This window comes from Odontesthes bonariensis, chromosome 9 (assembly GCF_027942865.1).
Source record: "Odontesthes bonariensis isolate fOdoBon6 chromosome 9, fOdoBon6.hap1, whole genome shotgun sequence".
Lineage (NCBI taxonomy): Eukaryota > Metazoa > Chordata > Actinopteri > Atheriniformes > Atherinopsidae > Odontesthes > Odontesthes bonariensis.
The window spans coordinates 11,758,798-11,775,564 of record NC_134514.1 but is presented as its reverse complement, the minus strand read 5'-3'; the positions used below and the strand labels follow the sequence as shown (position 1 = coordinate 11,775,564).

The 16,767-nt window shown below is 38.8% G+C and overlaps 1 protein-coding gene across 2 annotated transcripts in view; it reads left to right on the top strand.

Annotated features, from left to right (window-relative positions):
- The first annotated feature begins 692 nt into the window (after positions 1-692).
- Positions 693-16,767, top strand: part of robo1 (roundabout, axon guidance receptor, homolog 1 (Drosophila)) — a 223,543-nt gene continuing 207,468 nt past the window's right edge. For both annotated transcript variants that reach the window (XM_075473124.1, XM_075473123.1), the window contains exon 1: positions 693-964. In XM_075473124.1, coding sequence (XP_075329239.1) covers positions 951-964 — 14 coding nt within the window. In that variant the 5' untranslated portion in view covers positions 693-950. The remainder of the gene's footprint in view (positions 965-16,767) is intronic.

Here is a 16,767-nt window from a genome sequence, read left to right as displayed (position 1 = left end):
TGTCAATCATGAGCAGGTGGATGAGTAAGTGATCCGCATCAAGTAAAAAAAATAAATGAATAAGAAAAGATTGCAGGCCACTGAAAAGAATTTAATTCTGTGATGACCAACGTGATTATTCAAGTGCTTTTCAAGAACTTTGCTGTTTCCTGCAAGCAGTAATGAAGCCTGTTTCAGTTGCACTTAGTGACTCCAACATCGGGATGGGAGTCGTCTTGCCAAGTATTATTGTCACATGGACCAAATATTCAATCTTGATCTCTTTTTTTTTCTTTGATCATCATGATGAAAGAAAGAAAAAACTGTAAGAAAAATGTAAATTTGTTTCCAGTGTTTGGAATCTTCCAGAAATCACTGATCTCTTGAAACTTAGAACAGAACAAGCATCACACAAGAACACGACGCTCTTCAGAAATCTCTTCACTGTATTCTGACTGATATGTTTTTAGTTACAGTTTCAGTAAGATGGAGCACTGAAAACATTCTGCTGCGTTATGCTGTGCAAACCTGGTTCATGTTGCTGCTTGGTTCCGTTGCCCTGATAGGTGGTGGGACTGATACCAATGTGATTAGTTTTGCTCAGCTTTAGGACCCGGGGTGGCTGACGCGGCTGCTCCCTGCAGGAGCAGCATGGACAGATTTGTATGCGCCTGGCTCTCCACCGCTGCACTAACCGCACTGTAGCCTACATAACCACACAGGATTTTCCTTTTTTCGCCCTGCCGGATAAGAGTTATCCAAGGACTCTGCTTTGATTCGACTTAAAAATGGTTTGTTTTTAGAAAACGGATAACGAGCCTATATTTAACTCTCCCGATCACAAGTTATAGACTCTACCTTTGTCCGGGTGTCCGGGTCTCAACAAGGCGCGCAGCGAATAAAAGTTTTACGAACCCGCCAGAATGGATCACTTCTGCTTTTGAGTGGCAAACGCGTGTCGTGACCCACGCATGATTTTGGATAGGTAAGTTGAATTCTACTTGTTGTCTTTAAGACTGCTATAAGTGAAGTAACGCGCACAGTTGGGTGATAAATTATGTCACTTTCTCTGCAGATGTGGAGGTAAACTGTGCACTGTTGTCTGTATTCTTCACACAGGAACAGATTGCAGTTGTTCTTCACATAGATGTTGCAAAGACATTCTAGCTCTGTGTGGACACAAATCGGAGTAAGCAGACCTCGGTGATTATTGTGCTACCTGTACAGCAGATTTCACAATCCACTGGTTAGCTCAGTGCTATGGATCTGGGAAATCAGAAGTTTATTTTACAGGCATATCCGCAGCTCGTGTGGTGTGACATCGTGTTTGACAGGTGTGCTTGAGTGTTACTTGTCAAAGCAGCCTGTTGACTGACAGGCTGACAGGACGCTCGTGCTGTTCTGGCGGAGCTGTCCTTTCTCCGTGGTGCTGAAAGTTTCCCAGCTGCCCACATGGCTTGTCGCACCACAGGATAAGAAAGACAGGAATTGAGGCGATATGCGCACACGTGCAGTCATTTCTACTGACTGACATTTATGATTTGAAAGCGAAACCCTATCAGTTTTTTTTTTTTTTTTTTTTTTCCCATTGCACCAGCGGGATATAAATGGTTTACGCGGGGATACGCTGACTTACAGCAGTGAGAGTAGGATTTCAACAGGAACTGAACAGGGGAGATAAATGACTATCCTTTGAATCAATAGAGGGTGTTATTGTGTTATGTATCATATTCTGAGTATTCTACTAGAACCCCGAGTGACAGTTTTATAATATTCTTGGGGACTTTGCTTTGCTACAGCTAGAGAAGTTGCATGATCTTCGGTGACAATAAAAAGAACGATTCTGCGTGCGCGTATTTATGTTACCCACAACCTAACCACACCAGGGTTTCTTACTTATGTTGTGACATGTATGCAGTGCTGTGTTGATGCAGTGTGTTTGTTCCTATCATCCACGATGACGAGCCTCCTCTCTGTGATATAGTTCTTACCATTAATCCGATGCACGTCGGTGAAATATAGGCTTCAGCATAACTCTAAGGCTTTTTTCTTTTTAAGGCATGTGGTGAATCTTCCGCGGTTCCTCTTCTGAAGCATTGCTCTCAATGTCCATGATCTAGACTGTTTATAGTCAGCCCTTTGTGTTCCCGTGCGTGTCCTTCCAGGCTTTGCAGCGACTGGCAGTGGTACTTTACAGACTCGTTTCCTTTATCAGAGAGTAGTGGAGCGTTTTCTCTTTCTTTTTGCCCTTGTCTTCAGATGCGGTGATGAAAGAGATGATGGAATGGCAGGATATTCCAATATATGCTTTGCTCATCACTTTATCACCAGCCCTAATTTCTGGTTGACTTGCAAAGAAAACTTTTCCTTAACACTGTGAGACATTGCTTTTAAAAGCTTCATTCGAAGACATAAAAAAAAATCATTAACCTTAATTTGTCTTTGACAATAACAAAATTGCTTCCTCTAATGCGTGTTCCTCTTGTTTTTTGAAGAGGAAAATAATCGTCCTCTCCAATAAACCTTCTTTCTGCTATATAACCAAAATTCAATTAGCTTTCCAATTATTATTATTTTTGTTCGAGATGGCTGTTTATGGCTGACTTTTCTTATATTTGGCTGTAATGTCATCTCCTCCTTTTCAATACACTTCTGATTGACACCATTTCATTTTCTATGTCACAACAACATGCTGAATAAGACACTAGAGAAAAATGCTGCTAGTTAGGTCCCCAACAGAGATTACATTCAAAACAGCAGTGAATGAAAAATTAGGCACAAATTCAGGGAAAATAATAGCAGAAAAGGATGGCACTTTATCCGCAGTTGATTCTCGCTGATATTTGTGGAATAGGTGACTTAGCCCACTGTGAACTGCTGGTCACACGTCTGTGGCTGTCTCAATAAATCTCTCTAATCCAGAGAGGCGGACCAGATATGCCTTCATGGCAAATTTGGGGCTTATCGGCAGACTTGGAATTTTTGTGTGCGACAGCCAGAGTAGAACATTAATAGATTTCATCTAACAGGATTAGTTATATTTGGAAATAAGGCAGGGAGCAGAAAACAAATAAGATACTAGTACCCAGTGAGCAAAACCAACAACACTAACTAATGTGTGGATAAAGATCATTGAAAGGCATACAGGCATCCACTCATAAATCCCTCAGAACTGTAGTGCTGAAATATAACTGGTTGCAGACCCTCTCTACTTTTGAAAAAGGAAAGACTGATTCTCTCTGATTTGTATTCACTGGCAAAGAGAGATGAAAGGCATCTAAAGAATACTACAAACCTGCTCATTTCAGATACAGGAAACCTTTCAGTGTAGAAATTGAAAAAAACAAAAAAACAATAACCTTGTGTCGGGTGAAAATGATAGAGGAAGGTACCATCACTTTCCGTCATCTTCCCTCCACCCTAAAGATGTCTGAATGCCCTGAGGCTGATGACAATTGATTTCTATTTGATTGTTTTTATTTTTCATTCCACTGACAAAACACATGAAATCACTGTCCCGCAAGGTTGCGTGATTGAAAAACTCCAGCTCCCCTGTCATCTGCGGCTCATCCCAACAGAGCCCTGAGGCTGTGGATCCTACATCAGGGAGATCCTGTTCCCTCTGACACCCGACCTCTCATGCAAAAGGTCGAGTGCTGCTAGCCGTCTTCAGGTCTCATCATTCCCTCATGACACGGCCATTATGGTGCCCCATGGATGGTATGTCAGTCACCCATGGTGGCAAGTCAATTAGTCATGTCTAGAGGAAACCAGATTGTGCTTGTTGGTCATTTAAAAGTAGGGACCCATTGCAAGATGGTCAAAAAATTGGAATCCCAAGAATTTCAGCGAGGGCCCAAATGGTCAGCTTTACATTTATCATAATTCAGAAATTGTTCCTCAAGGTTTTTCTAGTTTGAATGAGTGATTTAATTTTAATGCTGCAAGCAAGTTGAGAAAAAGTGATTTAAGCAACAAAACAGAAAAAGGAGAAGATGATGAATGCTGTTGAGATTACAAAAAGGGATAGAGGAGATGTGATCAAAGACATGGATTAAGAGATCTATGGTTCCCTCTCAAGGAGATCCAACATTGTGTAAATCAAACCTGCAGCACCATGTGGAGATTGATGCTTTTAAGTACCTGAGAGATTGCCTCACAAAACAAGCCATAATGTACTGTTTGTATATGCATACATGCACAGGAGCTTGCAAATGGGTCTTGCATTACTCATTTTTGGTTTCTGACCATAGCATGATTACATGTATTCACACTGAGTGCAGCGATGGGACATTGGTTTTATTTATGAGGACTATTACTGATTTTCCGCTCATAGATATTCCCGTTGGCTGGGCCAGTTTGGTTTGTATTTACTGTAAGAACATACTTTCATGAAAGAGGAATTTGGTCTGTCTCACAGTCTGTAATGCCATACTGATGTACAGCTCCATAAAGTGTGAAATGAAAGAGATAGAAAATGTAGCTGAGAGTGTGCTCAATGATTTGTCTCAAGAAAAGTGAGCATTTACTGCTCCAAAACTCACAGTAATGTAACCCACATAAAGCATGTTCTAGATTACTTGTATTTGGCACTGAAATTATCTCTCAACTCATTTTACAAATAATCTAAAATTATAAGCCATTCCATTGCTGCCTGACACCCAGTCTTAGGGCAAATGCTTTGGAAGTAAGCCTTTGTGATAGACTGCTGTCCTATCTAGAGGTTGGTGTTGTTCACCTGCTGTAAGCTGCTTCATGCCTCTGCATCAGATGATAAGCTCCTGGCCTGTCAGCCTTCCCAGCATGAACGAGGCTGTCTTACATTAAAACGCTTCTTGACAAATGCTCAGAAATCCATTTTGTGAAAGAATAAGACCTTTGCTGTTCACCGTCAACCTCAAATGCTACTTAAGAATTTTAGTTTAAAAGTATGCCACAGTCGAACTGAAATAAAAAATCGACAATAGAAAGAGGTAACAAAACAGAAATGGGGATGGAGGATTCTGTCATACCCCCACATTTACGTTGATTATTTGATTGGTGCGTCTGTGTAGTCAGTAGACTTAGTTTGGATCATGTAGTAACACTGGAAGCTTGGATAAAACCACCACTTCCTGTGAGTTTTGAGGCTAGTTACCAGTCTTCTCCTACCAACAGTGTAATGTGGGTCCAAAACAAAACTGGGCAGCCCCACCCCCTTGAGAATTATGTATCCTGGCAACCATATCTATGTATCATATATACATTCTTCTGCCACCGCCTGACACACTGTATGGTCAACACATTTTGTGAGAAACCTGCAGGTTACATACATTTTTATTTATCACAAATCAGGTATTTCATTTATCAGATCTGACTAAGTGGCTTTGGTACATTTACCAAAAGTAACCAAAGACATTTTTTTTTTAAAAAGATAGTAACAAGACTTACCACAGATCAAATTAGTGAAATAAATTCAGCAAGAAAAATTTCCTGCATGAGTCAAACTGTCAGAAAGGAAAAAAAAAAGACTACATTTATTTTAGACAACCTACATAGTTGTGGTTTCCTTAGAAGTAACATGGCAACATATTTTCATGGCAACTAGGCTTCTCTGACACACTTTCTCATGTTGGAGACTTCAGTGTACATACTATGAACACAAAGTACTTACTTGCATCGTGTTCAAATTCTGACAGGGTGCTGTTTTCTCAAACTGAAGTCTGTAAGTAAGCCCCATTTTGTGAATTTCATAACTTGTTGAGCCTCTGACCACACTTCTACTGTAATACAAAATGTATCTGTCACTAAAATTACAATTTAACACAAATGAATACAAAATGTGGAACAGTAGTACAATATAAAGATCTGCTGCAGTCAGATGGCTAGCGTTGGCTTATTTAAGTGTCCTTGGGCAAGAACTGAACCCCCACATTTGCCCCAGTATGCTCCTCAGTGTGTATGCGACCTGTAAATTATTTCAGACAATCTGTTGAATTAGGTATATGTGAAATTATGTTTTGCTCTTTATTTTACGCAGAAGCTGAAGGGTTACCATAGTTAATATTTTCTTCTGCAAGAAGTACAAATAAAAATCAATTGTCAGTTTAATTTTAGGAACCTAGAATATAGGCGACCTCTTCTATGACTAATGGCCATTTTCACAATTTTGAGAAAGTGATCCTAATGTGCACCAATATTTAATTGGTTCTTAATTCAGCCACGCTGTATTTCTTTACCGAGTTTCATTAAACTTGATAAACCTTGGTCATTTTTTTGTATAACCTCGCTGACAAACGAGCAAATAAAATGACAGCACTCAAAATGTATTCGTACTTGGTTCACACCTTGGTTGAGCAATTTAGTTTTACTAAGTGCGTTTTACCCGCTGTTCAACATTACATGCACACCTTATAATAAAGTAAAAGATCCAATTATCACTCAGGGTGCAGAGTGAAAATTCATCCTGTTCTGTTCTCCACCATATCTTGAATTCTCTTCTTGCTTGCTTGCTGCAACATGCTCACATTGGGATAAGACTCCATTTCAGAATCGGGTCATCCTCAAGAACAGCGTCACCCACACTATTCAACGTTTGGCAAGTATCTTTGATCTTTATTTTGTTTTTGCTCTTGTGGTAAGATGCTACATTATTTGGCAGATTTTAATATCCTAAAACAGCTTGGATCCCAGTGGGAGGCACTCGCTAAAGTTTTTTGGGGGCTATCATGAACTTGAACACTTTAAAATGCTGTTCTAAGGCAGCAAATGGCAACTCAGGACTTTTATTTTTATCATCAAAAGATTGTCCCTCCTTTTGTAATTCTGCCTCACCCTCCAGCTATACCTTCCCTTCTTTCAAGTCTCTCTGATGTCACCGATGAGTAGCCACAATAACCGTTCCACTACTTCTTGGGAGGGGAGTCCCTCAATCTCCACTCTTGACAGGCTCTCCATATTATCTGTGACACACGTGATAATGAATGATACTCCGTTTATTGTGCAACATTGAGTCTGGATAAGTAATCCATCAGAAGCACAAAGAATACCAAGGTCCCTTTTACTGTGTATCCATATTGGTTTGAGTTCACAATGCAAGCTGTTATGGGCTTGTTTTTTTTGTTTTTTTGCATCAAGCACTATCTTGAAACATAGTCATAAAGTTTGTGCATGCTCACCAATGACAGTGTTTGATGTCAATACTCAATTTCAATTGCTATGAGGAAGAGTACAGAAATTAGACATTACACAGTTGGAGCTAACTGTGTAATGTCTGTCTCAGATGTGCATGCTGCTCTAATTTTGCAGTAAATCTTACATGCATCTTTTTAGATGAGTCGTAAGCCACAGCATAGGTCAGGTTATCAGTATGAGGGACATCATTGTGTCCAGGACAAAGGCAGAAACAAAGGCAGTAGTCTCCATCTTTCAGTCAGCTGAGAACAAAGCATAGAATTTATGTGCAGCACTGCATTAACACAGGTGGGTACAAAGAAGATTCATGGATTATTCTCCACAATGGATATATCTGCTTTCTCTCATTGGCCACTCAAAATCAATGGCCATTATATTTGCTGAATAGAGTCTCTTTCTCCTCATGTGTATACACGTCCTGCAATAGTTGTGCTTTGCTTAATGGCGGGCTGGTGTGGCCCTGTGGATATCGTTTGTCCCCTTTAATTATCTGGAGGTAGAGATTGTTATTCATGGTAAGGGGCAAGGGAATAGTCGCCTGTACATCCCCCTTCCCTGAGGCCTACTGCTCTGAGCACTGATGTGGGAGGATGTGTAGAAAACAGATGCTACCCCATGATTTCTGAGTGTTTGTACTAATGATGAGCTCCACTAGCTATCTTTCAGCCCTTTAATGGAAGTTCACCCTGATTTAAAGTCTGATTTTTTTTTTTTTTTTATGGATGGAGCAGTGCTTTTCAATTCTGCTCATCACCAAGGGCCATACTTACTTTACTGGGGTATTGTATTTGTTCCACTGCTTTGTCCTTGTGGAGTTGAGGAGAGAAGGGCTCTATGTCAAATCTCCCCCTACTTTATTTCAAAGCAAACCATGGCCATTTTCCAAAACATAGAACGGTCTTTATATATTGATCTCCTTGCAGGCAGCCATTGATCACAGTTTATTTCACCGCAACCTGAAAATCAACTTGTGGAGACTTAAAAACCTTCATAGATTAGTAATCAATCAATTTTTTTTTCTGACAGTTTTGTTTATTGTTAAGCTGAATTATATTCCTTTTTGTTGATGCTTTTAAAGATAGTCAGGCATTTAATGCTTCAGAGTTGAGCACTGCTGCTCTCACACACTCAGTATGTCTTAAATCAAATGTTTCAGGAGACAAAAAGTGAGTGAATAGAGGGCTCCTAAGAATTTCATGACATAAATTGGTTATGCTTACCAAATTACTTCCTCAGCGTTCAGTTTTGAAAATGGAGAAAAAGTGGCTCCAAAAATGTCCCTCTTCTGGGCTGCTTTATTCTAATTTTGTTCTATTTTATTCAATCTTTTTTTCATTGAGAGACAGTCTCATTTTTAAGGGAAGATCTGATTCAAACTAACATTATGCATAGTTTCAACAGTAAATGAAAGCAACCATACAGTAAAAGCATCCTTCATAATGCCCCTCCACAAATAACATACAGTTCTGTGTGCTTTGAGTGAATTCCTTAAATCTGATCACCTTTATGTCATATCTCAATACAGTCACCAAGGCACACTGGGAAAAGTAAAATATCTAAATGGTCAGACTGGTATTTTATTTCTTCTTTGCCCCATCTGTGAGTGCCTATCCTCCCTGTGTTTAAGTGTAGGATAGGATGTGTCCCAAAGGCTAGCTTTAATTCTCAGTGGTGTCCATCAGACCCCTGTCCCTTGAAGCTCTGACAGAAGGAGCTATTATTTTCTCATCGCCTCGGTGGCCTGTGTCCCTCGGGAGCGGCTTCACCACGTGACTGACAGCTCCGTAAACACAGCCAACCCTGGGGTGACTGAGTGAGAGCTCACCTCAGTGACGCCCTTGTCCCGCCTTAATTCCTCCTCCTCATCATCTCTTCTCAGACGACTCGTCTTTGTGCGTCTCTATCATGACCTGGTTTACCCCTCCACCTCCCCACATTGCCCTCACCTGACATGCATGGTCAGAAATCACCTATGTTGAGGTGAGACTATGCCTAACCTTGATGCACCTCTTTTCACCAGCTGACCAAGACACAGCAACACCTAACACCCTTTTACATTGGTCATCCATTTCCTCCCTCTAAATGTCATTTTTTCCCCACTGTGATATTTTCCGTATTTTCTTAGATGCTCATTATTGCTTTTTTAATGCAGTTTAATAACAACATGGTAGAGATTGCATGGGCTGGCACGGTTCCTCTGAGTGTGTCATATAGGTCTAACTCGAGTGTAACAAAGACGGATGACTGTGTCAATGTTGTTTCCCCACAGGGCTGGCAGAGTCGTTGTGCTCCCAAGCTGCTCTGCTCCCACTACTTTACTGGTTTCATGGGGCCTCACTGCTCATTGTAATGACCTAATGTAGATTCAGGGATCAGCAGCCAGGGACATCCATCTACATCAGGGTGCAGGAGACAGGGGCACCCTCTGAGCATGTTTGCAGACTTGGGTGTCTGTGTTTGTCTTTGTGTTCATGCTTGTTTTGTTTGAGTAAGCCTTTTCTTGTCTTTTGGGACGTCTTGTGAAAATAACACAAAATCATAGTGACAGAAAACTAAATTTAAGATTTTTCTTGCAACAAGGCACAATTTTGTGTGAAAAATCCTGTACTTGGATTTGTCACTGAATTTTCGGGGGGTTTAACTGTTGATTGATGCAACAGATTTTTATATCTTCAACAATTAACACTCTCTATCATACAATGCAAAAAAGTTGTTTTTGATTTAGTGTCTCTGAACTAAGTTTATTATCAGTAACTCTGTGTCTTTTCGAGCTTTGGTAGATATTTACAAAGTTATTCCATTATTTACTTGGACAAAGTCTGAGGTCTCATAGCATTGTGTAAGTAGCTTATATAGCTCTGACACAGTTAATCTGACTTGCTGTAAGTTGAGATGCCATAAGTCTACAACTGGCCGTATATTTCATATGGAACTCCATGTTGCTGGCCTTAATTTTGGAAGCAGTGTCCTCAGAGCGAGCTACCTAAAAGTGGAAAATATCATGTTTTGATAAAGATTTGGAGTGTGCAGGAAGGAAACCTGCTTTTTTTTCCTTTTTTTTCTTCTTATTAATAATTGTAAAGATCGGAATAAATAGTTTGCATGATTTGCTAACATGGGGGATTCGCCTGCCAATTATTTCAAAACAAGTTCACTCCGACACTATTTTGCTGGGGTTGAGGCATTTGTAGTGCCACTGAAGGTGATTATAATTGGTTCAAAGAAATACAAATGAGCCCAATTTTAGTCCATGTCAGCACTAAAGAGGGTTTTTGTGTCAACACCAAAAATATTTTTTTTTCTCTATCATCTGATTTAATTTCTTTGTAAGATTTTCTGACTTTTTACAATGCAGTATGAAGTCAGAATATACAGTTCAGTCTGCACATTGCCAATAATAGAAAAAAAAGAATGTAGAAATTAGAAAAGCAAAGTTAATCTACCTCATTGATCCATTGAAATTGTCTTCAGTGTTTCTCCAGCCATCGTGGAGCACATTAGACTTCAGTCGATATCATTATTTTGCTCTATGAGACAAACAATTTCCTTCTTGTTCTACATGTAATGACCAGAAACATCAGCAGTTTCCTGCTCGCTCTGTCTTCTGTGGGTGTCTTGTATGGCTCTTTCTCATCACTATATCTTTCAAAGACTTAAGTGATAATTTTGTTTTTTACCTTTTGTGACCCCCAAGTACTAAAGCCCACTTAGGAAAGCTTTTAAGAAATACTTGCACAAATGTAATCATAGAGGAGCATGTATAACTTTTCATCCATTAGTCTGTTGGTGTTTCACAGCATTAAGTGATTCGTGTTGTGAAGATTCCCTGCTGTGTATTTGAGTTTTTTTTTTACCATGTGCCTTAAGTGTTTCTTCAAAAGAAAATAATGAAAAGAAAATGCTACTGCATTGGAAATATTCAATTATATTTAGGAAGTTAAATGTCATCTGTTTTTACAAATTCAGCTTAAGGAAATGATAGAATAGTTTTAAAAATCTATTCTTCATACACATATCCAACCTGTTGTGACAGAACATGTCATATCTACCGTATCTTATTCAACTGTGCGAAATATTCCAGTTTCATGTAGTCTTAACATAATGCAACAACTATTTCCTTTTAACTTCTCCATAAGTTTCACTGTGTGCTACTTCTATATTTGCAGGGCATCACAAGGTTGAGAAGCATCTTGCATAATGTTTTGCTGTCTTTTCACATGTCCCCTTCCCTCTTAGTTGTGATCCCTTAATCTTTTACTTTGCTCTCACTCTCGTATGGTTACAATGAAGAGTTAAACATACTTGGTTAGGGGATGGAGTTTGTACGTGCTTAGACAGTACAAAACACTAAATGGTTAATGTTTAACAAAAATTTCATGGTTAAGATATTTCACTATTCATGGTGTTCACCTTTCTACACAAAACAACAGGCTAGGATCATCTCACAACTTACTACGTTTTTGAGATGTAAACAAATGTGTTTATTACATGTTTTCTGTTGAGATAAAGATGATATATTGCTTGGTTAGCCCACCACATCTGGCCACAGGACATGATTGGGTACATGATTTAAAGATATCCACTTGGCTCACACTGGCACATTTACAAGGACATTGAACTATGCCCGTAGTTTCTGTAGACATTTAAAGTAAACCAATAAAGCAGGGATCAGTGGTCAAACCATGACAAAATCAGAACTCTGTTCATCCACTGTTTATTCTTTTGTCCAACTCTGAACGGAGGTGAGATTGGTATGGCTTGTTTTTTGGATTTATGGGCACAACCTGAGCCACCAGTGTCAATGATGTGAAAATACTGAGCAACCCTAAACCCTTATTGACGCATTCACTTTCAGATCAAATTTATTTGTGCAACACGGGGCGGTGTATCCTTCGGTGATGTACATCTTATTTTAAGTGTGCAGAACTATTCAGCTCTGGAGAAAAGGTAAAATGCTGTTTAAATAGACGCATCACTCTTCAAATAGCTAAACTACTGAGATGTGACCAGTGTGAGTAGTCAAAAAGTTCAAAAAAAAAAAGGGGGAAATTAAATTAAAAAGCAAATATAGAGCTTGCAGGGACCCCATAATTCTCAAGTTCAACCATAAGCTAGGACTTCCTTGAGTGTCCAGAGGTACAGGGTGTCAAATGCTTAAGGCATGGCCAAGTTGCTGTGAATCAGGCTTAAACATGACTAGCACCGAGTACTGTAAGATTCACCAGATGAAGCACCAAGACTGTGCTAAGAAATTCCTTTAGAGAGATTATTCAAATGTTTTATGGACAGATAAAATGCGAGGGATTCTTTATGGAGCTGAAGACGGGAACCATGGCTGGTTTATTAATAGGTTCTTGCAGGGTTATGGAGGAGCATATGTATGGGCTGCTCTCAGTGACTAGGTTTTTGTTTTGATTGACAGAAAATCAATTTTGTAGCCTGTTTCTGCAAAACAAATTCTCAAAGCAGTAGTAGAGTCAGAAGTCTGAGTAAGACCATGGTCTTTAAGCATGACAATGCTACATCACATGCATGCCAATATCTTAGTGTTTGTCCTGCCAGCAAAGGCCTCCCGGATGACCGAGTAATGACCTGACCCCCTTTATCACCAATGAATTCCACTGAGCCCCTCTCAACGGTAAGATTTACATTGAGGAGAGACAATACACCTCTTTGAGTGGTATTTGGGGGGCAATGATTTCTGGTGGTCAAGTACTGACAAACCCTGCTCAAAAATTGAGAATAAACAAATAAGTTGGGAACCACACAGTAAAAATTGCTTATAAATTTATCACTCATATTTGCATAAAAAAGAGCCCACCTCTGGTTTGTTTAACTTTCAGGTTGAGCTTCAATAACATTTTGAACAGAATATTCTAAAAATCTTGAAGGGAGAAATGTTTTCAGTTTGTATTTTAAAAATTGTATTTACAGATTTAATTTCAGATCACTCAAACAGTCTATATATATAGACATCTCAAAAGCTTTGTTCAATACTGATCAATATTTCCGATGCTGGTCCCAGATGTGAGGTTATATTGATCTTCTTAATTTGATTTTAACAAGTAAGCAAATGAACACATTTCCCCAATTTTGAATAATCCAATTAAGTTTAAAGCCTTCAAGCTAAATATTGTCAGTCATATTTCCTCCACAGTTGCTTTCAGAATCCAAAACATAATTTAAAATCTCCTTTAACCTTTTGTGGACAAAATCCAAAATCATTTTTAAGACCTTATTATTATCTCAATAGAGTACTTAGCCCTCAGAGTGCATTCCTGCTTTTGGTTCCTAGAGTGTCCAAAAGTATGAGACTCATCTCCTGTGGAACCAGTTTTTGGACTTGGAACCTAAATATTTGATAAAGCCTATATTTAAGGCTGTTTCAGGTTATAGTGCTGGTGCTTTACTGTTGTTAAAAAGGAGTTTTTTGCCAAGTGCGTAATATTTTAAGGCTTGACCTGAATATGTAAAGTACCGTCTGATGACTTTTGCTATGAAAAATCGAATTGAATTGAAGAGTATTATTGATCATAAGTCTTAACACTATATTATTGGCAGATAAATGCAATACGGCCTGATTAATTTGATTTCTCTCTCTGTAAAACACAATGTAAATGCCATCATGCAAACTTGTGTTTGTTTGGAGTTCTGTTTCAGCAGTCTGGGTGTTACCTGCATCTGAGAGGACAAGACTAGCAGTCAAATGGCAACATTTACGGAGGCTATACTACTTCTTCTGGTTTAAACCGCTGCCCTGACTACAAATGAATGCTGTTTTGTTTTTTTTCCCCAGGCAGACCCTATCATTATTTGCAAAGCACTCCTCATAACCATGCATTTCTGTAATAAAGCACTTTGTGTTAATGCAGCTTCGTGGATCATATGGGTGCAAAGTTAATTCAGGGCAGTGTGAAAGTCAATGACTTTTCAGCTCAATATTCTCTGTTTGCCATCTACAGTGGAAATAAATGCACGGCAAAAAAAAATCCAAATATGACTATTCTATAAGCCGTCTATTGTCAAATTTTAAAGGGGGTCTTTTCTTTTACAAGAGGCTCTGTAATTGCCCACTTGACTTGTAGTATTATATCATATAAAAAGGCAAAAAGAAATGGAAGAGTGCAAGTGTAGCTGGAATGTTGTTTCCTTTAGCACATTTATATGCTTGTAGCAGAACCTTAAAAGTTGAAGAAACTGAGTTTTGCCCACTTTGACCCTGAATTTTAATTGGCTAAGGGAAATGGAGACTGGAGTCTTTGTGTGTCAATGTGTGAACACTCTAATTAACTAGAACCTTGGAGCATTGTAATCTCTGGATTTTGGGGTATCATAATGTATTAACTTTAATTAAGCATGTGAGCTATGCTAGCTAATTAGATGAGTGTGCTTATTTGTGATCTGGATAATATGAATACATTTTACACTAGCTGAAATCAGTGGGTCTCGCTGATTGCAGAGTGTGTGATAGCTCTAATTGGTGATGTGTGTCTGCCTGTGGATCATGCACTATAGCTGCTGCTGTTGCTGCTATCTGCACCCGGCTTAGGCTAATGTAATGAAATCCTCATAGAGAGATGATGTGCTCTGCTGAAGGCTGACAGTCCCAAGGAGAAGGGCTCACCATGTCAGAGGCTTGTTGAACCACGTACATGTTCAGGACCAGTGATTCTGTCTGTCAGCAACAAGATAGGTCAAACCCACTGTGTTTTCATTATCTACCTATTTTTTTTCATTTTTTTCCTGCTGCAACTATCGCTGCTGCTTCTGCTGTTGCTGTTTATCCCTCTATAGTTTTCATGTCTCATAAAACACATTTGATCTTTGTCGGCTGTTTTCTGGAGCATGGACTTCCTCTGCCATGGTTTGTCATGGCCAGTGGTTTGAATGTTACAAGGGGAAAGAAGAACCATATTATTTTCATGGCTCAGATTCTAACTGGTAGATGGATATACAGAATTATTTGAAGAGTTTTTTTTTTTTTTTACAGACTACAGCAACAATTTATCAAATGGCTGAAAGTTGATTACTGGACTTAAGTCCCAGTGTGTACCTTTTAGATATATATTCTTTAAGCTGATCCATTTGTAAAAATATAATATGATATTTAGTTGCAGTATGGAGATGTCACTAATTCCTACATAGTGGATCCTTTAAGTAAAAATTAAAGAAAAAGTAAAACAAACTATCCAATTAGATATCTTCTGGCTTAATAAAAAGGTGCACATAGATGGCACAATATGTCTTTGATGTACTTTGAAATACTGACATTTGTTATGTCTTAATCCCCAAACAACTTTGTTACCCTAATGTTAAAGGCCAACTTGCAGTATTTCTCATTGAAAACAAAGCTTAAATTAAAAATCCACCTTTCTGCTCTTTTAAAGCTAAAACAAAAAATACACCTCATTATGTGTTTATACCTCAATGGTACCTGGAAACCTCATTTTCTACTTCTTGAATTCTTTTTATGCATTAATTTACTCTCCACATCCACGTTATCCTATTCAGTCTTGCGGAGCGAACAAGAGGCAGGATACACCTTTGAGAGGTTGCCAGTCCATCTCCGGGCCAATACTCAGACAAACTAGACAAACAACCATGCACACTCATACTCACCCCTGAGGTGGATTTAGAATCACTAACTAAGCTGATATGCATGTTTTCTTTTAACATTTAATTTCACACAATTCTTAATCCATTTTCATATTTTGTCTTGCATATGCCATATTCATGTTAGTTTAAAATATGGGTGCTGTTCTGGACCACTTAAAATTGTGACGTACAGCATCGGCCTTGTTTTTTCTCGCGTTGGCTCATTAGAAGACTTATGACTAATTAATTAAGTTTGATAAATATATGCACATAATTGCACTGAAAAAAACTTTCTACCTTTTAATTAGAGTAGTTAAAGGTAAAAGATCTTACTCCACCCCATTTGTCTTATCATAATGCTGTGTTGAAAATCAGCTCAAGAGTACTTGTATGTGTGAAACTGTTCATTTCACTAAAAATGCAATAAGAAATATGTCAAATGTTACGGATTGAGTATGAACATTTAGCATGGAAAATACAGAGAATGATGTACCTGTGGCCTCATTTTATTTTTAAACAAACTCCTACAGTCATATTGTCTTTTTTGTGTCTGTGTGGCTATGACTTCTGCTTATTCAGCTCGAGGCATTTTCTGACAGCTGTGCTGAAATGAGCTCTGCAAAATTAGAAAAAGGCTTGAGAAGTCGAAAACAGCCTCACACAACCACCAGTGAGACATTTCTTACAATGCACAGCACTAGGAAACTGCACTCAGACTGCAGTCAAACATCATATTGAATAGATGAATAAAGAAAACTATCTGTTTCTATGATCTGTGTAGACTGTAAAGGCAACAGCTGCACAGAACTTAGACTGAGCCCCTTTGGATGGCTTTATCCATTTATAAGTTATTACACAGAGCAGGTTGAAATTTATAAGTGTAGATGGGAGGCAGAGGGAAGTTTCCAGTCACCGTCACTTACAGTAAATGAAACCTCTCCCGTCCTCCAGAAAGTGCATCTGAAACACACTATTAACTTTCCCATTGCTGATGTCACTTTTTATTGCCTCGTGGTTTCA